The sequence below is a fragment of the Taudactylus pleione genome, unplaced genomic scaffold (assembly GCF_031769625.1).
Source record: "Taudactylus pleione unplaced genomic scaffold, aTauple2 ptg000129l, whole genome shotgun sequence".
In the NCBI taxonomy this organism is placed as follows: domain Eukaryota; kingdom Metazoa; phylum Chordata; class Amphibia; order Anura; family Myobatrachidae; genus Taudactylus; species Taudactylus pleione.
This window is the reverse complement of record NW_028284531.1, coordinates 10,932,267-10,958,071: the sequence shown is the minus strand read 5'-3', so window position 1 is coordinate 10,958,071 and position 25,805 is coordinate 10,932,267. Positions and strand designations below refer to the sequence as shown.

The window sequence follows — 25,805 nt, the reverse complement described above, 5'->3', positions numbered from 1 at the left end:
TGTTCCCTTACACGTCTATGTAATGTTAATGCAAAAGATAAGGGTAATAAATATAATTTGTTGCTCAACCTAGGATCAACAACTAAATGGTTGGACAATTAGAAGACAGCATGGGAGCCTGCCTGAAATTGGTTATAAGCTTCCTTGCCGTTATACACTGAAAGCTGGACAGCATGTTAACGTAAGTAATGCCTTCCATAAGGGAAAGCCTCAATCCAGGGTGTTTTTATCTTGGCTCAATTGTTTACGGTTTTTAATTCTCTGGTTCACATTGTGTTTGTTTAACTTATTGGTTTATAAAATTGAGTATTAAAATCTTAATTCATGAAATGATTAAAACATGCCGCCAGTATAAATATACTTATTTCTTTTCTAAACGAGCATAGATGATTATATGAAAGGAAATGTGTAAATCTGTTTTCACATGTGTGCCTAATGTGATTTGCTATATTGAAAATATCAACTACACAGAATGACCTGGCGCTAATGGTAAAATGGATCTCAATTTAGAATACTAATATTATCAGTAATCAAGCAGCAAAGAGCTAATCTGCTTGTGGTTGCACATACAATTACACCCAAAGACCAGGTGTTAACATTAGAAAAACATTAAACCCCCTTTGCGCTGGAAATATAGATGGAAGTTGCTACAAAGAAAATCATAAATACGAAATTATAAACATATTTATTATCACATATAATATAATATAATTCACTGACCGGTCAGAAATGAAACCTAAAACATCACATAAAAAAAAAAAAAAAAAATTTCTATGGAAAAAATATTATATAAAAAAATTATATATAATTGAAAGAATTTTGTAACTCTGGTCCCACTTTGATTAGTATAGTTGAAGGAGGTGGATCTTAAATTGTATATTGATTCAAATCTATCAGCAGTAGATATTTAATGTGACTACACAGCTCATACTTTATAAATATTCAGATATCCTTTTAATTGGTGAATATTCAGATGTCCCTTATATAGGAAGTCCCACAGTATAAAAGACTAGCCGCAATCATTGTAAATGCAAATGTCTGTTGTGACAACTTTGGTTTGTTTGTGCAAAAGTTATAAGGACTCCACTTTAGGAGATCCACATACCCCCCTCTAAGTTGATCGAGAGAAGAGGGGAAAGGAAGGAGGCTAGATCTCTCCAACAGGAGATTATCCGACTAGTACCGGTCAGGTAATTGTGTCCTTTAGTTGGCAAAGGTACGGTCTCAGCCTCGACCACACTGGTGTTTCCCATCCAGCAATACAGCGCACGTCCGTCTCTACGGAACTCCAGACAGTATCAGCAGGTAAGTTGGTGTCCCAAAAATATCCAGGGGTCCAAACCTCCTTCAGTTATACTAATCAAAGTCGGACCAGAGTTAAAAAAAAAAAAAAAAAAAAAAAAAAATTTTCAGTTATATATAATTTTTATTATATAATTTTCCATAGAAAAAGAGAAAAAAAAAATGTTGTGATGTTTTAGGTTTAATTTCTAACCAGTCAGTGAATTATGTTACAGTATATTATATATGTGATAATAAATGTTTATAATTTCGTATTTGATTTTCTTTGTACTAACTTCCACCTGTCTTACCAGTGCAAAGGGGGTTTTATATGTGTTTTTTTTTTTTTTTTTTGTTTGTTTTTTTTTCCCTATATTGAAAATATATCTGACTCGAATAAGAATCTTAAATATATCCCAAACGCAGCTCGGGCCATGACCTGCGACTGTGTGACATCATAAGTCACTCAGCCACCCATCTGTACAGTGCTCTGCGGTCTGTACTGAGGCTGCTGCTGGTGCTGCCTGCAGCTGAGGTAGGTCAGGGAAGGGACTGGGAGACCCTCTCTTTCTTTCAGGTCAGGCAAATCTTCTGTGGGATGGGGAAAGTAATTTTTATTTTATTTTTTCTTATTTCTCCTTCATCCACTAGGGGACACTGGAGTCTCTGTACAGTGGGGTATGCATGTGGGATAACCGGGTGCTGGCACTTAAATAAATTTTGAATAGTAGCTAGCTCCTCCCCCTCTATACCCCCCTACAGGCCAGTCTAAATTTTGTGCCAAGGGAGCTGGTCACATACAATAGCTCTGGTAAAAATCAATGGATCCTCGATCAGCATGAGGATCAGACAGGCAGCTCACTGCCTCTGCCTGTCTGCTTCGTTGGAGCTGCCGAGAGACCTCACCACCGCTGCTTGCAGCGCACGCTGGGGTCTTCAGCTACAGAGACCACTGTTTCTGGGGGGTAGCCAGACGTGCTCGTCGCGCTCCCCCAATAGCCAGCCTGCCGCCGGCAGCATTTGGCAGCAGAAGGTTAATGACTCCTGGCACTCTGAGTAGCAGGGTGACCAGGTGGAAATGACAGGCGGACATTAAAAACACTAAGCAGCAAAAACGGAGGGAGCGGAACTTAACACACAGTTCTGCTTGTGCCTCCCAGCAGCCCCAGCGCTTCCAGAAGGAGGCTGGTGGCCATTTTACAAACGCAGGCTGCTGACACACACACAGAAAAAGATCTGTCTGCCCAGATTGTGCCTGCACAGTGGGTATAGATTTGTGAAGATCCGGTTGGACTGTGTTTACACAGTGATTACAGCATTATATTATGTTAATAGCAGTAGTCTCTGAAGCAGAGCTGGTTGGGCGGGGTTGATGGCATAATCTCCCTCTATGCCCCTATCTCGTCTTCAAACACAGTCTCTCTGTGTGTGGTGTTTATCTGTATCACTACCTCTTTTACTCTGTGTGCTGTGTACAGTGAAGTGGTAGAATTTCGTCTAAGGCTGCACAAAAAACTTCCTCCTGTAAGAATTGTGCAAAGAAGTTTACACAGGGACTATCATCCAGTTCCCTGTTGTGTGAGAAGTGTGTTTCAGAGACAGCCTGCAGCATCCCTACAAAATTAATGGACTGATCAAATTACATCAGTCATGTCTCAAATGTCTGCAGAGCTAGAAGCTTCTCGCAAGGTGAGAGAGGCTGAAAGATCTCAAAGGTCTGCCTTCTCTGAACCAGACTGGGTGCGGTCTTTAGCCAGGTCTGTAGAAGGGCTCACAAGGGTTATCAGCCCAGGTTCCTCCCGTGGCATCGCCCTCTAGAGTCCCTACCAGAAGACTTATACCGAATCCTTTTATGTGGAATGATCCGGAAGAGGATGACATGCTGATATGGAGGAAGGGGAGGTACAGGACCCTATAGAGGAACAGGCGCAAGAGGAGGAGGCGGAGCCTGTATATCAGGGAGTAGAGGCACTGATTGCAGCTATACGCCAGATGTTACATGTTGAGGACAGGGATCCTATAGAGGTTAGGCCGTCAATCTTTAATAAAAAGCAGAGACTGGCAGCCTCCTTTCCAATGTCTGAGGAATTGGACGCGATTCTTACCTCAGCGTGGAAACTCCCTGATAAAAGGTTTCAGATTTCAAGGAAGCTTTTATCATACTATCCCTTTCCTGCAGAAAGCAGGCATTTATGCGAAACACCTCCTTCAGTGGACCCTTCAGTGTCACGTCTGTCAAAAAAGACAGTGCTCCCTGTTCCAGGGGCAGTGTCTTTAAAGGAGCCTTCTGACGAAGTTAGAAACTACCTTGAAGCCAATGGACGCTGTAGCAGGGGTGTCTCTTCGACCCGCATTAGTCAGCTGTTGGGTTAACGATGCGGTGGAAGCATAGGCTACGCAGCTCGCTGAGGGCCTTAAGACTGGGGCTCCGGTGGAGGATCTGGTTCCTCTAGCGCAAGGGTTCCCAACCACGGTCCTCAAGGCACACTAACAGTCCAGGTTTTAAGGCTAGCCATAGCTGGGCACAGGTGACTTAATTAGTACCTCAGTTATTTTGATTTAACTATCCGTGCTTAAGCATGGATATCACTAAAACCAGGACTGTTAGTGTGCCTTGAGGACCGAGGTTGGGAATCACTGCTCTAGCGGAACAGATTGCAGAGTCTGCTGCTTTTCTTGGAGAGGCATCTAAAGATATTTGTAGTCTTTCCTCTACATCAGGCATTCCCAACCACGGTCCTCAACGCACAGTAACAGTCCTGGTTTTAAGGATAGCCATACTTTAGCACAGGTGATTTAATCAGTACCTCAGTTATTTTGATTGAACCATCTGTGCTTAAGCATGGATATCACTAAAACCAGGACTGTTAGTGTGCCTTGAAGACCGAGGTTGGGAATCACTGCTCTAGATCCTCGGCCTTGGCTGTCTCAGCCTGCAGAGCCCTGTGGCTGCGACAATGGCAGGCGAATGTGGAATCCAAGAGAGCCGTGGAAGCGTTTCCATTCACAGGAGAAGCTCTGTTTGCAACGGAACTGGATAAGTGGATATCTCAAGCCACAGGTGGCAAGTCCACTTATCACACATTGCTGCTCCTCCCCTCAAGAAGCCCTTTGCCGGACCGTCCTTTCGCATTCCAGGGAGATTCAGGGGCCGTGGCAGGCGCTCCCGCTATCTCCCGTGGTCCCAGAAGCAGGAGTAGAGCCACCCTTCTCTCCTGGGGGACCCCAGGGTGGTCCCCCAGGACCACCCTGAATAAGCGCCGGGCCAACGTCAAGGCTCCTCTATATTGAATATATGAATTTCTATTATGTAGGATTCAAGTATTTTTGCTGCAGTGTGCTGGAGGGAAAATCCCTTTTTTTTTTTTTTTTCCTGTAGTTCAGTGTAAACCCTGCCCTTTACAAGCACCTGTGCAACGTCATTAAACTGATGTGAGCGACCACCATACTTTTTATTTGCCTTCTGGGTAAAATGATTGCGTCTTTCGAGTCCATCCAATACGGGAGGTTTCCATTCCAACTGGACCACCTCTCTGTGGTCATGGTCCCATCTCTTCCTTCACTAGCGAGTTCAACTGTCACCCAGGACTCGGACATCTCTCCTTTGGTGGCTGAATTCCTCTCACCTATTGGCAGGCAAGGGGTTTGCATTGTGGGAATGGATTCTCCTCACCAGACGCCAGTCTGAGAGGATGGGGGGCAGTGACTCAGGGAAGACACTTTCAGGGCCGCTGGACTCTGCTGGAGGCAGTACTGCCCATAAACATTCTGGAGCTAAGGGCCGTGTTCTATGCTCTTCAGGTGGCACATCCTCCGTTGAAGGGCTAGGCCAGGGGTTCCCAACCACGGTCCTCAAGGCACACTAACAGTCCTGGTTTTAGTGATATCCATGATAGTGCACAGATGGTTAAATCAAAATAACTGAGGTTCTAATTAAGTCACTTGTGCTCAAGTATGGCTATCCCTAAAACCTGGACTGTTAGTGTGCCTTGAGGACCGTGGTTGGGAACCCCTGGCCTAGCCCTTCAACGGAGGATGTGCCACCTGAAGAGCATAGAACACGGCCCTTAGCTCCAGAATGTTTATGGGCAGTACTGCCTCCAGCAAAGGGCCGTGTTCTATGCTCTTCAGGTGGCACATCCTCCGTTGAAGGGCTAGGCCAGGGGTTCCCAACCACGGTCCTCAAGGCACACCAGTCCAGGTTCTAGGGATAGCCATACTTGAGCACAAGTGACTTAATTAGAACCTCAGTTATTTTGATTTAACCATCTGTGCACTATCATGGATATCACTAAAACCAGGACTGTTAGTGTGCCTTGAGGACCGAGGTTGGGAATCACTGGGCTAGGCCATCAGAGTTCAATCAGACAACGCCACGGCTATGGCGTACATCAACAATCAGGGCAGTACCAAGAATTGGTCCGCCATGAGGGAGGTAAGCCGCATTCTTCTCTGGGCAGAGGAATATGCTGTTGCGATATCAGCAATTTTCATACCAGGGGTAGAAAATTGGGAGGCAGATTACCTCAGTCGACATTTCATTCATCCGGGAGAGTGGATGCTCAATCCGCAGGTCTTCCAACAACTGATTCAGCGTTGGTCTCCCTCAGGTAGATCTTATTGCATCGAGACTGAACCATCAACTGCCATGTTACTGCTCCAGGACAAAAGATCCACAGGCAGTGGCGGTGGATGGTCTAACAGCTCCTTGGCGGTTTCAGCTTGTCTGCCTGTTTCAACCATCCCACTCCTTCCTCGTCTGCTGCAAAGAATCAAACTAGAAGGGGTAAAGGTTCTGTTGGTGGCTCCAGACTGGCCCAGACGGGCATGGTATTTAAACCTACGTCTTCTACTGATAGACGACCCGTGGCCTCTTCCTCTGCAACAAGATCTACTGCAACAGGGTCCGTTTATTTATCAGGACTTAAAGCGGCTTCGTTGGACGGCGTGGCTGTTGAAAGGGCTATCTTAAGAAAGAAGGGTATCCCTTCAAGGGTGATTCCTATGATGTTAAGGGCTAGAAAGGAAATTGTCTCTAAGCGCTATCATCGCATTTGGAAGGCATATGTTGCTTGGTGTGAACGCAGGGGTGCACCACAGTCAGAATTCAACTTAGCCAGGCTGCTTCTTTTTCTACAGGCTGGTTTATAAGCAGGTCTTCATCTGGGATCTTTTAAAAGTTCAAGTATCTGCTTTGTCAATTTTCTTTCAAAAGCGACTAGCATTATTACCGGATGTCCAGACTTTTCTCCCTTTGTACCTCCTACAGCCCCATGGGATTTGGATTTCGTCCTCTTTTCTACAATATTCACTATTCGAACCTTTACAAACAGTGGAATTTAAATTTTTATCATGGAAAGTAGTTCTCCTGTTGGCGCTCGCCTCTGCTAGGCGTGTGTCTGAGCTAGGGGCGCTTTCTTGTCGTCCGCCTTAGCTCATTTTCATGAGGATGGGGCTGAGCTACATACGCAGTTATCCTTTTTGCCTAAGATAGTGTCGGCGTTTCAAATCAACCAACCGATCGTAGTTCCGGTGTTTAAAGAGAATTCTTTGCCTTCCAGATCCCTAGATGTTGTCCGGGCTCTTCGGATTTATGTTGATAGGACAGCATCCCTCCGGAAGTTGGATACGCTGTTTGTTCGATATGATATAGCGCGGCCACGCTGGCCGGCTTCTAAGGCTACTATTTCTAGATGGATTCGTCTGACAATCAGACAAGCCTATCTGGCTGCATGAAAGCAACCACCTACTTCAATCACAGCACATTCTGCACGCTCGGTGTGTCCTTCGTGGGCAGCTGCCTGCGGGGTTTCCCTGACCCAGCTTTATCGAGCGGCCTCTTAGTTGGGCCGGCATACTTTTACAAAGTTTTGACATGTTTGCGGCTTCTGCTTCACAGTATGGCCGTGCTGTTTTGCAGGGTTCACAGCGCTCTCCCGCTCTGGATGTGAGCTCTGGGACGTCCCCACTGTACTTGGACTCCAGTGTCCCATAGTGGATGAAGGATGAAACAGGATTTTGGTACTTAGCGTTAAATCCCTTCTCCGACTCCACAGGGGACGCTGGACGCCCACCCGGCGCTGTTCCACCTGCATTTGTTATAGTTCTGCCAGGTTTAGATAGTCAAGTTTTTTTTCTTCAAGGTCTGCTTGATTTGTTTGCATATTTGCTTGTTGTTCATGTATGTTCTAGTTCTCTTCTCCTCTGTTATTCTATTTCCAGCTCTCCTCGGGCACAGTTTTTTTAAACTGACCTGTAGGGGGTATAGAGGGGGAGGAGCTAGCTACTATTCAAATTTATTAAAGTGACAGCTCACGGTTATCCCACATCTATACCCCACTGTCTGAGACTCCAGTGTCCCCTGTGGAATCAGAGAAAGGGATTTAACGGTAAATACCAAAATTCTATTTTTTGGGTTTTGTTTTTTTTTCCTGTGGTGGATGTGTATTTTTATTTCCTATGGGGGGGATGGCCAACATGTTTAGTTTGTTTTTCCTGTGGAGGCCCATGTGTCTGTGGTGTGTGGTGTTATTGATTATAAAAAAAAAAAAGGAGGGGAGGGGGGACTCTAAATTCTTGGCACAGGGTGCTAGTAGACCTGGGGCCGCCGCTGGCTAAACCGATGACTAAACTGTGCAATACTGTGTATTCCACAACCTCCTTCCAAATAACTCCAGTCGTTTTCTGACAGGTATGGGCAGCAGGTGCCGGAGCTGTTAACAATCCTCCCTTCGACTTGGTCTGGAAGTCCCAGAAGTCCTGGGGAACAGGGGATAATGTTAAAGTTACACTTTTGGATACCACTGGGGAGGTGAGATTAAAATGACTAAGATGTACCTGCTAGTGGAAGAAGCTTGTGGCACAAATCAGCTGTTGACTGTTTCTGCATTAATGCATATTGATAAAATAAAATGTTACAGCAGGGAAGGAGAAGATTACAACATGCTCTACTTTCCTCAGCTCCTGCTTTGTCATTTGCTTACACCTTTCAGACATTCTCTCCATAGAGCTCAGTGTGTACCCTTATGTACTGTAGGTATCATTCTTACCTCATCTGTTAAAAAAAAATGAAATACTAGAGATGCATTAAAAAGAAGTCTGTGCATGTAGTCTTCGTACCGTTGCCAGTTGATGATTTGTGAGGTTTAGCTAAATCAAGCACATATACTAGATACATTCCCAAAGGGCTAATCCACACTATAATTTTCTCTTCAACTGTTCCAACCAGAATGCAACGCGAAAAAGCCACCTGGGAAACAGCATGACCAGACATCCATCGATGGTTTATATTGCATACATACAGACAGCTGTTATATACTGGGCTATGATGCTGCAAGAATACTGTATGGCAGGGTTTGACAAACTGTTCTAAAATCTAGGAGCCAGGATTAAAATGTAGGAGCCAGACCCCTCCCTCCCGGGCAACCAACAACCACACCACTAATGGGGCAAACAAAACCCCCGCCAGCCACACATAGACCCCTCTTGCCGGAGCTCTATGCAGCCGGAGTTAGGAGACAACAGACATCGGGGACGCACTGGAGCTGTCAGTGCAGAATGGGGCAGACAGCAGAAGTCACCGCAGGCCGGGACTAACTGGAGTCACCACAGGCGAGGAGTCAGAGCACCAAGACTGAGAGGAGGAGTAGTCGGCGCAGGGGATACTCAGCACATGCACTCCTGTGCATTATATGGCCGTCACAATACAACAGGTTGGCACGTCCACGAATCTATGCTGGGCCTGACAAGGAACTGTTTCCTCCCTACCTGCAAAATCTCGTCGCCATGGCGGCCTGGCCCTCGGGATTTGTCGAGCCCTGGTGTATAGTATTAACATGTTCTTTCTGCCTCATCTCTCTTGCATCACTCCTCCTATGTGAGGGCAGCATTCGTGGCACAGATTAGTATCTGTTTTCCTGGGCAAACCCGACGATTAGGAATAGTGAAACAAAATTTATAAACTTTTTTTCAGTACATAAAATTAAACCTGTAATTAATGGGGAGAGCTGAATGATATATTATAAGCGTACCGTGGCTGTGTAAGCGATTGAGATTTTTTGGGGGTCTTTGACTTAAACTCACAACTGCGGATATGGTTATTTATCTCTCAAAAGCAATGTATTTCTATTATGTACTGATCTGCTGTCATCTCAGAGCATCGCTTATTTTCAGCTGTGTGTATTCTGTATTCTATCTAATCATCTGGTTTAGGAATGTGCTGAACGGACCCTGTTTAGGATAAGAAAAGATGAAGGTGAAACGGATGAGGAATTACTTGATGAGGAATTATCTGAGTTTCGATCCAAGGTAAGCTTTTGTCTTTATAGCCCCTTCAGCACAATTCCCCGTTCTGGACCAAAAAAGGCTTGACCCTTATTTTTGTGTGTTTTGCAACTTGTCTTTGGTCATTCAGCCCAAAAGAAGGAAAAAGAAGTGTTGCTTAGTGTCCTGATACAGCAGGTGAGGCCACTCACAGGGCCAGTGTGTGCATGTAACCAGCATGGCATGTGCTTTGTCCCCCAAATTCTGTTTCAGGTGGCTGTTCTGATTTGTCCCATTTAACGTGAGCATCTTACAGGTCAAAGCCCTACTTCCCTCTAAGACACTACTGTAATTGCTTGTAATGTTTTGTAATCCTTTGTGCTGGTTGCATGTTTTTAATGTCAATCTCCTCTGGGTTTAATTATTTTTCTGCTATTCCATGCACATTGAATGGAATAATACATATATACAGTCAAATGCTCATTTACATAGTATAGTGAGATACACTGCTGGGCATGGTATTCTGCTGTTCATAGCTCTGTATTGGTTGTAGTAGACATTTACTAACCCACGCAAACTTCATGGAACTTGCAAGATACTATAATCAGGTCTTCGTAAATCTATACTACTACGTGCTACATAAATTATACTAGCTTAGCTATTCCTCTAGCCCAGAAATCTTCTTTTTTTTTGGGGGGGGGGGGGGCATTTTGATAGTCTCTGTCTGTCTGTCTCTCTCTGTCTCTCTCTCTCTCGTGCAGCCAATGTCACCTCCGTGTGATGTCACACAGGGGCGGGGCCACAATTGCCTGTGACTACAGCAATTCCCGAAGCATTCTGAGGATGCTCTGGGGAGCTGTAAGGGCAGCGGTGTGGACGTCTAAAGCTTCCTAAGGACACTCCAGGTGGCACTTCTGCATAGAGGGCCAGACCAAATGATTCTGGGAGCCTTATATGGCCCCCGGGCCTGAGGTTCCCCATCCCTGCTCTAGCCGGAGACCCAGGGTCTGCTCCATGCAGCTGCTTTTCTCCTCCTCTCCAAATCAGACCTGTGTGATGCTTCGGTGTATGAACAGGAGGACCAATCAGATGCTAAAAGATTTTTGGCTTCTAATTAGTTGTTGCACTCAGCTCCACACCCTTCTGTTTTAAGGTGGCCAGTTGCATAGATGTGCTTGTTGTGTTTTCTATGCCTACATTTCTTCTTCTGGGTCCCCAGGAATTACCTTGGGCTATGTGGCTGGAGTGATCCAGGCACCAAACAGTTACAAGCTTTAGCTCCCAGGATGCACTGGGTCCTCCTCCATATATACCCCGCCCCTGACTACAGGTATTTAGTTTTTTGTTTGATGCGCAGGAGTGCACCTGGTGAACAGGGGACTGCTTCAGCAGTCCCAAGCAAGTGTTTTTTTTATTTTTTATTTTTATTTTTGTACTCCTGAGTAAGCGGCACTAGGTGTCCGAATGGACACCCGTGCTGCTGCTCCGTCTACCCCCGCAGGCGCCGCTACACCTGTGAGGGAACTGGTATTTCGTTTGGTGTTGGCAGAGAGAGCGCTGAGCCCAGGACTGCAGCTGGAGACATCGGGGATGCAGGTAAGGTGGCTCCCCACAGGTCGCTGACGGCGGGGAACCACGTAGGAGTCTGTACCTCCGGCGGTGGTGACCTGCTGGAGGCCATTGTTTTAAGGAACCAGGTAAACTGCTTCCCCAACTAGACCACCGGTACATGAGATTCTCCTGACAGCCAGGGATGATGATGGCGGCGGCCATGTATAGATCAGTGAGCTCTGTGCATCCATACAGCCTAGGGGAAGTATGCTCTCCCCGGTGGCCCCTCCCCCAACCCAGACGCTGGTCCAGAGATGAGGTTTCCTCCATCTGGGTTGCTTCTACCTGCGTCCCCTGTTATGAGACGGCCAGATACCACTCTCGGGTGCTCTTGGTGGTATGCATACCTCTCCTATATATGTGTGTGTGTGTGTATGTGTATGTATGTATGTGTATATATATATATTATATTCTGAAAAGGTCCTGCACTCGCAACAAGTAGGAAATCTTTGGGGTGCTATCCAAGGACCTATATGGCCCCATAGATAATTGCCAAATTTCTGGAAAGGAAGGAAGAAAGCACTCGCCAATTCAAATAGAGATTATTGTAGTTCATCATATATGAATGAATATAGCCATAGGTCTGGCTGATATTTCAGTCCCAAATCGAACCTTTCTCAAGACCTGAGTTAATGGCTCAAAAAGCCAACCACATTATTAACAATGTTATAAATCTTAAGACATGATCCAAACGCAGACATCCTATGAAAAAATTCTGTTTAGACACAGAATCCATGTTAGGGGAAACGTGTGCCAATCCGGCAAGACGCTGTCAGCAGGAACACCTCCGCATAGGATATATATTTTTTTTTTTCATTGTATGTGACTTGTGTAAATCTGCTGTGTGTTATACTGCCTGTTTTATCTCTGAATAACGGTCATTTATAGCTATCACTGCTGTTTCTGCTACAGGGGTGTGGGTTATTTTCGGTGTGAAACACGGTCTCCTTGTATTGTATTATATTACTTTGCACATTTAGGGATATTGTTATGTCCAAAGAAAATGAGAAGCAGGAGGTGAAAGCCCCTATGCTGGTTTCATGTATGGCCTGTCAGGTGGGTTGTCCCTTCAGGATTTCATACAGAATAGATTATGTGGTCACTGTTACAAGGAGTCACCACATTAGTACAGCCTACTAGCCCCTGGGCAGGAACCCCCTTGGGCTTCTTTTTCCCAGATCTTGGCTCTGTATGCCTCTCCTTTGGCGGCCACGTTATACAGAGCTCAATATCTGTTTGTGGTTTTTGTAGTTGAGTTAAGAGCCTTTTGCAAATATATTGCTTAAATGCATTAAGTTTTTTTGCTGTGTTATGCTGCCTTTTATTTTTGTGAAAAAACTGTCAGTTATAACTATAATTCACATTTACTAGATATTTGTGAAGGTGGTCACATTATATTGTTGCCTTTGTATGTCTATATAGACATACAAAGGGCATACACTTTACAATTATCTGTCCAATCTGGCTGGTTGTCATTTGCTCCCATACTTTACCAGGTTTTGATTCCAGTCATATGGTCTTGAAAACTGGAAAACGGACAAAAAAAAATTGTTCAAATTTGTTCAAACAAATTGGTTAAAACACAAATTGAACCACCATTTTTGTTTGCTTTCCAGTGTTTGTTAGCAAATGGTCGATTGTCATTTACTCCCATACATTACCAGATTTTCATTTCAACCCGCCAGATTGGATAGATATCTGACAGATAATTGTATAGTAGATGCCAAGCATAAGGGAAGTGGCCATCCGGGTTCAGAGCGTGTCTCCCCGGGCCCTATGAAGGCTATTCATCAACAAGATGTGTTGAGTATCATTTTTACTTATTATGGCTTGTTACTATACCCTGATGGTGATCTTTTTAATCATTAAAGCTTTTTTCATACTGTTTCTAAAAAGGTGTGCTGGATTTTATCCACTATATATATATATATATATATATATATATGTATGTATGTGTGTATATATATATATATATATATATATATATATATATATATGAGAGAGAGAAATCAGCTGTGTTATACTGCCTTTTTTGTTCCTGAATAACTGTCACTTATAACTATCACTGCTGTTTCTCCTCATGAGCCCTCTGCTACAGGTGTGTGAGTTAATTTAAGTGTGAAACACTGTCACATTGTAATATATTACTTTGCATAACATTAGGGATATTATGTCCAAAGAAAGTGAAAAGCAAGAGGCGAAAGCCTCAATGCTGGATTCATGTATGGCCTGTTAGGCGGGCTTGTCCCCTCAGGACTTCATACAGAATGGACTATATGGTCATGGTTTCAAGCAGTCACCACATCATTCAAATCTACCAGCTCCTGGGCAGGAAACCCCTTGGGTTTCCTTTTCACAGATCTGCTCCTATGCTGGCCCCTACTATGGGTTACCCTCAGCAGCTACAACCTACTATTTTTATGCATCCGTCCTGGATGGAAGTTTATGCCCACTCAGGTCAGAGTATGGCTTCGTCCCCTGCTGCATTTCTGCAAGTGGCTAGGCTGGTACAGCCTAAAATTTAGATGGTCGGCTTCCTCCTATCACTCCGTCCAGCCTGCAGACTCTGAGTGAGTGTGAAGACATACAGGGCTCCTCTCAAGAGTCTCTCTCAGGAGAGGAGGACCATTTTCCTAGATCAGATGTTCCCTCCTTAATTAGGGCGGTTATAGCTGTGTTAAGCACAGAACTTAGGAAGGATCCGGTGTTTAAACGCCAGAAGGTTGTGAAGGTGGAGTTTCCCAAATCTGAGAGGTCTCCTATCCATAAACATTCTGGAACTGCGTGCAGTGTTCAGAGCACTTGTTCAGGCACAGGATATACTGAAGGGCCTGTCAAGGTACAGTCTGACAACGCCACAGCAGTAGCCTACCTCAACCATCAGGGAGGCACGTGAAGTCAGGCTGCCAATGCGGAAGTGTCAAACATTCTGGTCTGGACAGAACGTCATCTTCCAGCAATCTCTGCAGTATTCATACCAGAAATCCTCATTTGGAAAGTGGACTTCCTAATTCAGCAGGATATACAGGCCGGGGAGTGGGCTTTTTCATCCACAGGTATTTCAGAGCCTAGTGGACAGATGGGGACTCCGAGAGGTAGACCTCATGGTCTCAGGCCACAACCACAGGGTCCCCAGGTACGGGTCTAGAACCAGGGATCCCGCAGCCGAGTTTGTGTACGCTGTAGCAGTGAAGTGGAACTTCAAGCTAGCGTATATTTTTCCTATGTTCTCCCTTCTGCCAAGGGTCATCAGGAAATTCAAGCAGGAGGCGGAACAGTAATACTGATGGCCCCTGATTGGCCCAGACGCCATTGGTTCACTGACCTTCGTAGTCTCTCTTTAGACACTCCATGGCCTTTTCCTCTAAGGCCGGACCTGTTAACACAGGGTCCCTGCCTGTATCCGGACCCCCCCCCGTCTGTCTTTGACTGCGTGGCTCTTGAATCTTCCATCTCAAAAGCCAAGGGTTTTGCCAGTTCTGTAATTCAGACGATGCTTAGGGCGTGGAAACCTTCCTCTGCCTGCATTTATTACAGCGTTTGGCACTCGTATTATCAGTGGTGTAAGCATAGAAAATATGATCCTGAAGTTTTTAGGATCTCTCGAGTGTTTGCTTTCTTCAGGCTGGGTTAGACGGGGGTCTCCGCCTGGCCACCCTGAGAGTTCAGGCATCTGCTTTATGTTTGGATTCAGCGAAGGATCGCCCCACTGCCTGATGTTAGGACCTTTTTTTCAGGGTGCTCCGAGGGTTCAGCCACCCTTTGTCCCTCCAGTAGCTCCGTGGGATTTCTTTGGCTCTCAAGGCTCTACAGGCTCCCCCATTCGAACCCCCTGAAATTCGTAGACCTTAAGTGGTTGACAGCAAAGACCGTTTTTCTACTTGCTATCTCCTCTGCCCACAGGGTCTCTGATTTGGCAACCCTTTCTTGTCACTCTCCCTTTTTAATTTTTCATCAGGATAGAGCTGTTCTTCGTACCAGGGCGTGGTACCTTCCTAAGGTAGTTTCCCGCTTTCATGTAAATTAAGAAATTGTGGTTCCAGCCTCCCAGTCTTCAGACCTCTCTGTAGGTGAAGCTTCTCTGGAAGTTGTACGTGCCCTACGTATTTACGTGGATTGCACCAACTCCATTAGGAAATCGGATTCTCTTTTTGTGTTGTATGGCTGTCATAAGCGAGGCTGGCCAGCTAACAGACAGACTCTGGCTAGGTGGCTTCGTATGACAATTTCTCAAGCTTACACACAAGCTGATCTCTCTGTTACACACAAGCTGATCTCTCTGTTCCAAACAGTGACAGCAAATTCTACTCGATCCGTGCGACCATTGTGGGCGTTTCGGCGTGGTGCCTCTGCTGAACAATTGTGCAAGGCAGCCATGTGGTCTTCCATCCACACTTTTGTCAAATTTTACGCATTTGATACATTTGCCTCTCAGGATGCTTCCCTTGGGTGTCAGATTTTCCTTTCTACTAAACAGAAGCCTCCAAACCCTTAAGGGAACTGCTTTGGGACATTCCAAAGGTAATTCCTGTGGACTCTATAGACCCCAAAGAAGAAAAGAAGAGTTATGGTATAACAACATACCTTTTTGTTAACTATTTTTTTTTCTTCGAGGTCTATAGGGTCCTTAAAACACCCACCCCAAACACATCTTATGGTGTTGGGTAAACTTTCTTTTGTATTTCTATGATTCCCTCTTCTTAGAGAGGGTGTTTCTGAGGTACAATTGTCCTTCCTTCTCATCTTTTCCTTCTCCTGCCTTGGGCTTGGTAACAAACTAAATGCTGGTAGCCAGGGCCGGGGTATATATGTAGAGAGGACCCAGTGCATCCTGGGAGCTAAAGCTTGTAACTGTCTGGTGCCTGGATTACTCCAACCAAATACCCCAAGGTAATTCCTGTGGACCCTATAGAGCTTGAAGAAAGAGTTAACAAAGGTATGTTATACCATAACTTTGTTTTTTTTCCCAGGGCTTTGGCTAGGGGAATCACTGTTAGAAAAATTCATGTGGTCAGTGGTATTGCAGCTTTAATAGAAGTAATTTATATTAACTAATACAGGGCTTGGCAACTTGTGGCACTCCAGCTGCTCCGGAACTACAAATCCTAACATGCTGGGAATTGTAGTGCCACAGTTGTCTACCCCTACATTTGTTTATGCATTACTAATAGCTTATTTAAACCATTATCTTGTGAAAATATTGAAGTGCTAAATGTATGTATTATACAGTGACTGCGCCTACATGATGTAAGTGACAAATGGAGAGATTTGTGTTAATACTGCTACAACATACTGAGCCCTCCCCCTACATACGTCAGATTCCTGCCTACTGAGATGGACATTCTGTTTCGTATTTTATTTTATCGGTCTCCTCATAACCTTACTGTACAGGGCTTAGCCATGTTAGTGCTTTATAAATAGATATTCTAATAATATTGGAGCCTAAAGGAATGTCAGAAGCTGTTGACAATAGTATGTCTTCAGCATATTTACTAGTATGTTTGTCTCTGAAAACAAAAATCGTAAACATAAAATGCAAAGTTGTTTGTAGCCTGAAACATACTGAAAAAGGAAAGCATTATACAGAACTAGATAAATACATAATTTACTACAATCTTACATTTACACAAAAAGGGCTCAGCTTACACAGTGGGGCAGAGGTAATGGAGACTTATTAGAAAAACTTTCTGTATGAAAGTCTAGACTTTCTTTGGGCGGAATTCAATTGTTTACGCGGTCCGGAACACCCGTTTAAAGTGACAGGAGATCACCGGCCGCTATTCAGTTGCTGCCGTTTTTCGCACTGGTCGCGCCCAAAGTGGCCTGGTTTAGCCTTTTAAAGGAGCTACCCCCAACCAAAGTGCTGGGCACGACCACGAAAAGTGATGTTTGGGCACCCAAACAGGTCACTTTTCACACATTTCCGCTCGCACCCCTCTGGGGCTGCAAGCTGAAATGGAGCGCTGGCAGCTGATCGCGCCCGACAGGAGCAACAATTGAATAGCTCCATTGGGCACGAAGGGGGGTAGAAACAATTGAATTCCGCCCTTTGTTTCTGTTTATAAAAGCACATTTTAGTTTTGACAGTTTTTTTTTGTTTGTTTTTTTTTTCTGCTTTCTTTAGGCCCACCAGTCAGTGGATCCCAGCTGTACCGTAATGTAACCTCTGCTAGTGATGATGCAAAATCAGGCGAACTCTTCTGAGCCCCTACTTCAAGCAGAGAATTTAAACTGTTTGGTTTTTATAATTTGTTTGGGAGGTGTCCTGTGGGGGAGGCTTTGTTACCATTCTACATTGAAAGCTAAAGGACCATAGCCTAGGGTAGAGTATTTAATTTTAAGGCTAGCCTTCAAAAGAAACTCGAACAGCACAATTTTGCACTTTTGGGTATGAGAAGGTTTTGTAATGACCCTTGTTTATTTTGTGGGGTATTTAGGTGCTAAAAGAAAGCAATTTATTTTCATTATGTTATAAACCTGTTATGTTATAGTCATTATTCTCATACTGCACATTTTCATAAACACTTGAGCGTTCTGGAGTGGAGATATTAAGCATTTAATTCTTCCACTAATTATTATTTGATTTACATCTAGTATAATAAATATATAACAAAACCAATATCAGTGTTTGTGAACCGCAATTTTTAGTCTTACTTGCTAAATAAGTTTGCACTTAAAAAAAATTTTTTTTGATAAACCTTTACGCTGTTAATAAATGTAGCCATCTTACAGGTCATCAGTAATAAGTAGCGTTGCGGTCTTCCTTCCCCAGTAACTTCACATCAGATATGAAAGGGAACTGACTTATATTAATTTTTTCCACCTAATACTTTATATTTGAATATGCCTTCAGAGGAGAGAATGGGAAGTGTCTGTAATAACCATTGATGTCAGTATACCAAGAGGTCGCACTTCTGTGAATTTGCATGGGTTCTTGTGCAACGGAACGCTGTTAATCCCATAAATTGTAAATGGGTCTTGTCACCTCAATCTGTTGAACAGTTTATTGCAATACTTTGATTGCTTTGAATGTGGGTCATTATGTTAAATCATTGTAGATTTGACGCATACCATAGAATCCCATTAAGAATAAACACTGAATAACGGCAATCGCTGAACCCTAAGTGCATTTATTTTTTAAGGAATTATTTTAGTAAATTCTTAGTGACCAAATCACAAAAGCCTTGTAGTTATGGCACCTGACCGAACGTTACTATAATTCTCAACTGGTGCACCCTATCTTTAGGTCTGAGGGTTTGTTCCTATGTATAACATTTTGCCCATCGGCTGATGTGGTTGTTAAAAGGTCTAATGAATCTGTAGCCACTGTAAAATAAATTGTAACAAAACATGGTGATACTAAATATTTTAATTTGTTATATTATAAATTCTAGTTTTTCAGATGGGGAAATTAAATAATAAAATATTTTGAACTTCATGTTTTTGTTTTCTTGGTAAGTAAGAGGTTAAAAAGCATATAGCTGTGTAAGCTGGAGCCTGAGTTATGCTAGGTACACACTTGTACAATCGTATTTGAGATCTGATTCTTCTTACAATTACCCTTACGATTGAAAGTCAACAAGAACATGCAGAGTAATGCGTACACACTATTACAATCTACCAATCAATCTGCGATCCTCATACAGTATCTGGAAACAATCGGCTGAAAAGTTTGACTGCAAGAGCAGAAGAACCGTACAGGACGGACGGTGGAGCGCACACACTTCCAGGTTTGTCTGACATTGTACCATCGCATCTGATGAACATTGGGATGCCCGTAAAACCAGATCTTCACTGATGTGGGCTCCACTTATTTCTGGGTCTTTTTTGGGGTTTTTTGTTTTGTTTGTTTGACATGTGCTTGCTTGGTGCAATGTGCTACTTTATTTACTTTTTGGTTAAAATGCTTTTACGCTAATTATTGTGTAATAGTTTTGTGCATATGCCTATAACAGGCCTCAGTTTTACTTTTTTACTTACTTTGCTTGTCGATATATTATGTGTTGTAATATGTTATTGCTCTGATCAATAAAATAATTGAAAAATATAAACCCAGATCTTTAAAGTGTTCTAGCACTGCACTGTGTTTCTCGCCCAGAAACTGTTTCACAGAGAGAGCTGTGTGGGCTGGTGCGTTATCCTGATGGAGGATGAAACCGTTTTTCCACAACTCTGGCCTCCTTCTGACAGACCTAGCTCAGTGTGACTGCTTTCTTTTCCCTAAAGTCAAATCTGTACTTAAGCGACCCAGTTTTGCATCAATAACTAAGGTAAAGAAGAAAATGACGGAGCTGTTGATACAGCTGACAGATAATGTGCTACAGCACGGCTTTGACCAATGTAAAATAAGAATGCAGCAGTGTGGATGCAGAAGGAGAGTACATAGAAGGGAAATGGAATTAAAATGTACTAGAAGTTAAGAAATTTACTAACGTCTGAAAAAAATATAGTATTATGGTAGTATTTAGTTGTTAGAATAAACTCTCTGCAAAGTTACCATTATGATTTTCCCTGTGGGTGATCAGGACGTGACACGCTAACAAGAGATGGTGAGTGTAGATTCACTGAATAGACTGAATGACTTTCTTACACGTAACAATTAATAGTTAGACCTAGTAAGTTATAAACTTGTAAGGATGCCATAATGTCATTTGTAAAGTCATGCAGGACGTTTTACCCTTGTGAGGATGAATTGGCAGCTGTCGTCTGGATTGGCACAATAAGAACTTAGGCCTTGATTCAATGCGATGTTAAATAGCACGGGAGGGAGATCCCGAAACTATTAAATTCAACACAATGTTTGGGTGGGCTAAAAGATTTCTTCTCGCACCCCCCTGGGGATGCAAGGAGACATACGACAAAAGTGCAGGCCGCGTGTCTGTTTGCAGGCTTAGCGTGGCGCTAACAGCCTCGCGGCTGACACTTTAGTCGGAGAATGCCAGAACACCCAAGTTAAGTCTCGAGAACCGGCACTCTCCGACTTAACAGCGTGCTGAATTGAATAGCAACAGGAGCTCCCTCCCAGGGCTATTAAACATCGCATTGAATTAAATCGCGGCCAAAGTAGTGGTTTAAAAATTTCCAAAACTGAACTTATCGCCTTTCTTTCAACCAGAGCCCCCTCCCCACTGCTCTTTGTCAGTTGATAACCTCTCCCTCTTGGCTGTCCCTTAAGTTTGCTGCCTGGATGTCCTTTATGACTCCTCCCTGTCCATCACCTGCACATTCAATATAGATCTCACTCTTGTCACTTCCACCTCTGCAACATCTCTAAGATCAGGCCCTCCCTTGTGCCACTAAAATTCTAATCCATGCACTCATCTTCAGGCTGGATTACTGTAATATCCCCTCAGGCCTCCCCCTTCTGCATGTCTCGTTTTTCTCTCTAAACATTCTGCCGGCCTCTCCCCTCTGCGTCCTACTAACTTACTGGTTCCCCATCCACCTCTGAATCCAGTTCACTCTAATCCCTCACGTACAAAGCGCTTTATAACTTTGTGCCCTCCTATATCTCTGGCCCATCCCTGACCACACTCCCTCTCGGTCCACTCTTCCTCTGACTGCCGTTTTAATTTCCCCCTATTACCTCCTCACACCCCCTATTACCTCCTCATACCCCCTCCTCTGGAATGGACTCCCAAGCCAAGTTAAAATTTTAGCCAGTTTCTCCATCTTCAAATGTTCACACACAACTACTGTACATTTTGACCAAAGTCTACCACCCCTCCCATAAAGCTCCACTCTTCCCTCATCCCCTTACCTTTTCTTCTCCCTGGTTCACCCCTTAGCATGTAAGCTCCCATGGGTAAGGTTCTCCATCCTTTTGTTTATCCCCTGCACTATCCTTCTTCTTTTTTTTTTTTCCCTCCAGTGGTCCTTGTTTCTGACTGTGTGCTAATCCTTCATGGGTGCAGTCTCATTGAATGCTGAATTGTCTTTCCCCTCTCCATGCCTTACCATCTTATGCCTGTCTGTATATAGTGCGTCTCCCACCAATCAACCTATCTGTCTCCTACCTAGTTTATCAGTTATTTGCTTTGTGGTGTTCCAATGTTATGTCAGATTACATTTACTGTACTATTGCTTTGTATATTTTCACTGTTACCTGAATATTGCCTGTATGGCGCTGCCTATACTGTGGGGATCCTTAAACATAAAATGAAAATCATAGTAATATGGACAATCCTAGTTTAACCTCATGAACCAGTGTGCATTATTAAATTTGAATATAAACTGGGTACATGAATCTAATTAAAAAAACGCTTTGTAATATATTTATTATATTTGGTCATATAGATATGGCAATTTATATTAAATGACTTACTGTAACATTATAATAACAAATATTGTATTGTGCAACATACATTAAAATATTCAATTAGATTTGTTTATAGAACATAACAAACCAGTAAACCCGTGGACTTTGCTTATTGATTTAAAATACTTTTTTGTGAATTACACGCACCACAAATGTCACATCTGAAATGGTATGATGTAGACCCCATACAACGATAAAATATATATTTTTGCATGTCCATGTATAGCAGTGTTTGTTTTCATAAAAAATAAAATTGATATAAAATAAATACATATAAAAGATGACACATAATAAAAGTTAAGTCACTCAAGTAGCAAGGCGTTCACAGAATGCCACATTCAAAGGGCTTTTAGAGTCTGTTTTTATGATAGTGGAATGGTCTTCATCTTCAGATGATGCTCACTGTGGAAGAGGAATAACAACTTCAACATAGTTAATCGGGAAGAAACCAGATTCTCCATTAGCCATGCCTTCATACCAGTTCTCATCAATTTGGTTGGTTAATGTAATGATGTCCCTTTCTTTAAATCCAAGCTCTCCTTCATTCTCAGGGTCAAAGTCATATAATGCTCTGCAACAGGGCTGGTCCAACTGTATGGTGGAACCTGGGGAATACGCACAGAGAAATAACTATATGTAGCCAATGAAGCTGTAATCTTTTAATAAAGCTTAATGACTAATTATATAATCTAGGTACAAAATAAAGTATAACTCGATTTTCAGCTGGGGCCATCATAATGTGCAAATGTTTTTATACTGCATCCTTAGAACATAGGATTTAGAAAGAACTTGATCACTGTCTTATCCATATCACTTTGAAATCTAAAGAGATTTGGGGAGTGGCGGAAGTTGTAAAAGTGCAAGGAGTCCTATCCACCTTGCCCGCTACCTGGACATTTCCTCTGCTGGTCTAGTGCACTGTTCCTTTGCTGCTGCCAGCCAAATCCCTGAGGAAAGATTAGGTTTTGGCAGCAGGAAGGAAATAAGGTAGGCAGCTAGAGGTCTAGGAAGAGACACTAGCATCATACTTTACTTTTGGGCTGAGATATAATTCCCTCCTTAACTTAGAACATCAAACAATCATTGTTGCTTAATTATTCACTTTATGTAACATATATACAGTTTTGCGGATGTGACATCTATGGTACTAAACACTAAATATGAACCAGTTACAAATCTGTTTTACTCCATAACATTTCAAATACCAACAAACAAGGGTGAATCCAGAACTTTCTGATCCCCATAGCAACATTTTCAAGGTGCCCCCACCCCAATGCTTCTAGAGCGAGACTCCTCTCTCTGCAGCAGTTGTTGATTGTATAGTCATATTAGTGCCCTAGTCCACATTATACCAGGCAGTGCCCCCAAATTATATTGCGTCACATTCTAGTGTTCACAATATGCCTTATTGTCGTGCTGCCAATAAACATGCCACACAGCGTTGCCAGTTCATATTTTGTCACAATGTAAGGCACCCATTTCAGATTATGCCACATTACAGTACCCCCAGTCCATTATAACATCCAATACCCATTTAACTTGCTAAAAATAGAACGGCAGCCCTATCCTACCGAGGTCCGGAAGAGATTATGGGCCTAATTCAGACATGGACACAGCTGCTGTGCAAAAATATGCTAATGCCTGTAGGAAGCTTCTGAAGGAAAATTACGCTTTCTGCCGGCATCTCAGATCCGATATATGCGTCCAAAGACATAGGATCGGATCAACATCGCGATCATTGGTTGCGATGTTTGTAGCATCAGCTATTTGAGTAAGCCTAAGCTGACTCAGAATGACTACCTCCTGCCTGCTTGTGAGGCCGATAAATCTGCATCAGAGGATGCAGACACTGGCCTCAGCACTCCCAGAACACTGGGCCAATGCCCCTGTTTTCTGGAAACACAGGCAACATCGGCACAGACAACACCGGCCGTGCTCCAAACAGCATCAGCCTGTTAATCGGGCTGCATCTTAGGGGGCACAGCGTGCGACAACACAGGATCCTTCGGCATATGCGGAGAACAACGCATGTGCAGTCTAATCACCATCAGAGATGTATGCAAACCATCGGTTTTGCGTACATCTCTGCATCAGGCCCTATATCCCATTGACCGCTTATCACACCTTACTTGTTGATAGTGATGCTTCAAGGGCTCCATCCCTATTGGTAGATTTTAAATCTTACACGGCAGCCCCACATCTGCAGGGTCTTTAGGGCTGAGAAGATTGCCGTTTCCAGTGACTGTAAAGACAGGAGGAGGGAGACAGGATACAACCAGCTCCAACCTCTGGGGTGGGAATACTTCCTAATGCAGATGATTCCAATTTGAGTGGAGAACTTAAGTTTAGCTTTCTGGGACGGCCTTGATCTCGGAGAGCAATCCTCAGCCTCCAGCTCACTTCACAAAGGATGTAATTAAGGATTAGCCTACTATGACAGTGCTGAGATCAGCTGTGCCTGTGAGGGTGAAACGGCAGCATGGGAGATGGATCATATCAGTGTGGTGCTTTACTACGAGGCTGAAACAGACTGCCACCTATATGAATGTCGGAGATAGATCAGATCATTGTTGAAATTTACTGAAAGGCTTAGGCAAAAACCGCCATCTAAATAAACACTGACAAGTCCCCTTTTTCAGTGTTGGGCAACATGGCAAACCCAATTGCTTGGCAAGCATTTTGAGAACTAGATCACTACATAATCTGGGTACAGGCCCCCTAAGCCTCTGGGACACATAAGGATGGCACCCCTGCACCCACTATAGATACGCCCATGCCAACAAATGTAAAAGTTTTAGCATTAAAAGGTAGGGAACATAAGAAAAGCAAAGTACTTTCACTCAAGGTGTTGAGAATTGATCCTGTAAACAAAGCTTTGCTAATGATTAGCACAGCTACTGAGCACAGTTTCATGTATGAAATTATTAGAACAGTGCAACAACATACAGAAAAGTATTAGAGAGCGATAACTCCACTATAATAAAATACAGTAAGAGACTGGTTATAACAGTATGATTCAAATTCTTATAGTTTACTAGCTGGAGTACCCGCCGTTGCCTGGGATTTTAAGAATGTTTGTTTACACATCATCCTCCAACCAACCTCTCCTTAGGCAGGCCTCACGAAAAGTGTGACAAACTTCCCCATCAACAGTCCTAAGGTCTTCGAAGGAAGTAGGACCTGTAACGGTGTAAAGCAAACTTCGGAGATAGAAGCATTCAAAAATTTGTAGGATGTACAGTGTAAATACGGCCAAGAGCTTCTGTTGCTCTGATACCAGGATGACCATCTACAGCGACTCCCTGTTTTCTGCACAGAAAACTTTGAGCGAAGCATTCCATGTGTAATATTTTGGCAGCTCACAGTACAGCAGGGTCCTTGCAAAGTCATCATTTTGACACAGTTGCTAGAAAGAAAGAAATGTTGTTGCGTAATTTGGTACAGTCAGAGAGCTAAGAATGCTGACAAAGCCTGCTAAAGCTCTCTTCGATAATAAACATTAAGATCATGACAAAATATGACAACACAAAACACTTGCTCTGAGGCCCTACCCATATGCCGTGAGGCCCCACAATGAGTGTCCAGCAAAAATTGTGGTCTTAAATGAATTAAAAATTAACAGTAATTAATTTCGATTTAAACAATTTTTAGTTGCCTCCGCCGGGTTTTAATACGCTCGTATGTAAAATGAAACGATCTTCGCTTGTAAACTGTGGCTTTGTATAGAAAGACAGACGTACAGATGGACAAATTTTCACTTTGATATAGTAGAGAAAATGGAAAGGAAAAAAATAGTAGATAAGCTAAATCCTTTTGTAATTCTGTACCTGACCTGTAGAGGGCGAATGCTATGCAAAAATTGTGGTTTTTAATTAATTAAAAAGTAACAGTAATTAATTTCGATCTCAATTTTTTTTAGTTGCCTCCACCGTGTTTTAATACGCTCGTATGTAAAATTTCACGATCGTGGCTTGTAAACTGTGGCTTTGTATAGAAAGACAGAAGGACAAATGTTCACTTTTATATAGTAGATAACCAAAAGTGTAATCCCACATAACCTGTGAGTTAAAGTAGGCCTGTCACCTACACAAAGTGAAAGCACATATTTTATAGGCTGAACAAATTTTCAGCCTATCAATTTGTTAAAAAGTAGTGACAGTACTAAGATCCTGCCTGACTAAAAGGCACGATGGACTAATTCATAGTGAATAGATATTTTCTTGTGCTAGAATGTGTATCTAATCTACAATTAGAGATGGGTTACGGATCATCATCAATTTGGAAAATTACCCTTGCCCCTGGGTAATTCAATGATATGACTCCAAAAAGATGT

General features: G+C 43.2%; 2 protein-coding genes across 4 annotated transcripts in view; one reads left to right on the top strand and one right to left on the bottom strand.

Annotated features, from left to right (window-relative positions):
* LOC148523637 (lamin-B3-like) overlaps nucleotides 1-18,592 on the top strand; it is a 45,369-nt gene extending 26,777 nt beyond the window's left edge. Inside the window, exons 8-12 of one of the 2 annotated variants that reach the window (XM_088472849.1) lie at nucleotides 74-181; nucleotides 7,973-8,092; nucleotides 9,493-9,588; nucleotides 9,695-9,741; nucleotides 17,279-18,592. In XM_088472849.1, the coding sequence (XP_088328975.1) occupies nucleotides 74-181; nucleotides 7,973-8,092; nucleotides 9,493-9,588; nucleotides 9,695-9,733 (363 nt within the window). In that variant the 3' untranslated portion in view covers nucleotides 9,734-9,741; nucleotides 17,279-18,592. The remainder of the gene's footprint in view (nucleotides 1-73; nucleotides 182-7,972; nucleotides 8,093-9,492; nucleotides 9,589-9,694; nucleotides 9,742-17,278) is intronic. The other variant, XM_088472848.1, reaches the window with a different exon arrangement.
* Nucleotides 18,593-21,575: 2,983 nt separating this feature from the next.
* The window catches only part of SH3GL3 (SH3 domain containing GRB2 like 3, endophilin A3), a 133,226-nt gene continuing 128,996 nt past the window's right edge, over nucleotides 21,576-25,805 (bottom strand). The window contains exon 9 of one of the 2 annotated variants that reach the window (XM_088472846.1): nucleotides 21,576-22,077. In XM_088472846.1, coding sequence (XP_088328972.1) covers nucleotides 21,872-22,077 — 206 coding nt within the window. In that variant the 3' untranslated portion in view covers nucleotides 21,576-21,871. The other variant, XM_088472847.1, reaches the window with a different exon arrangement.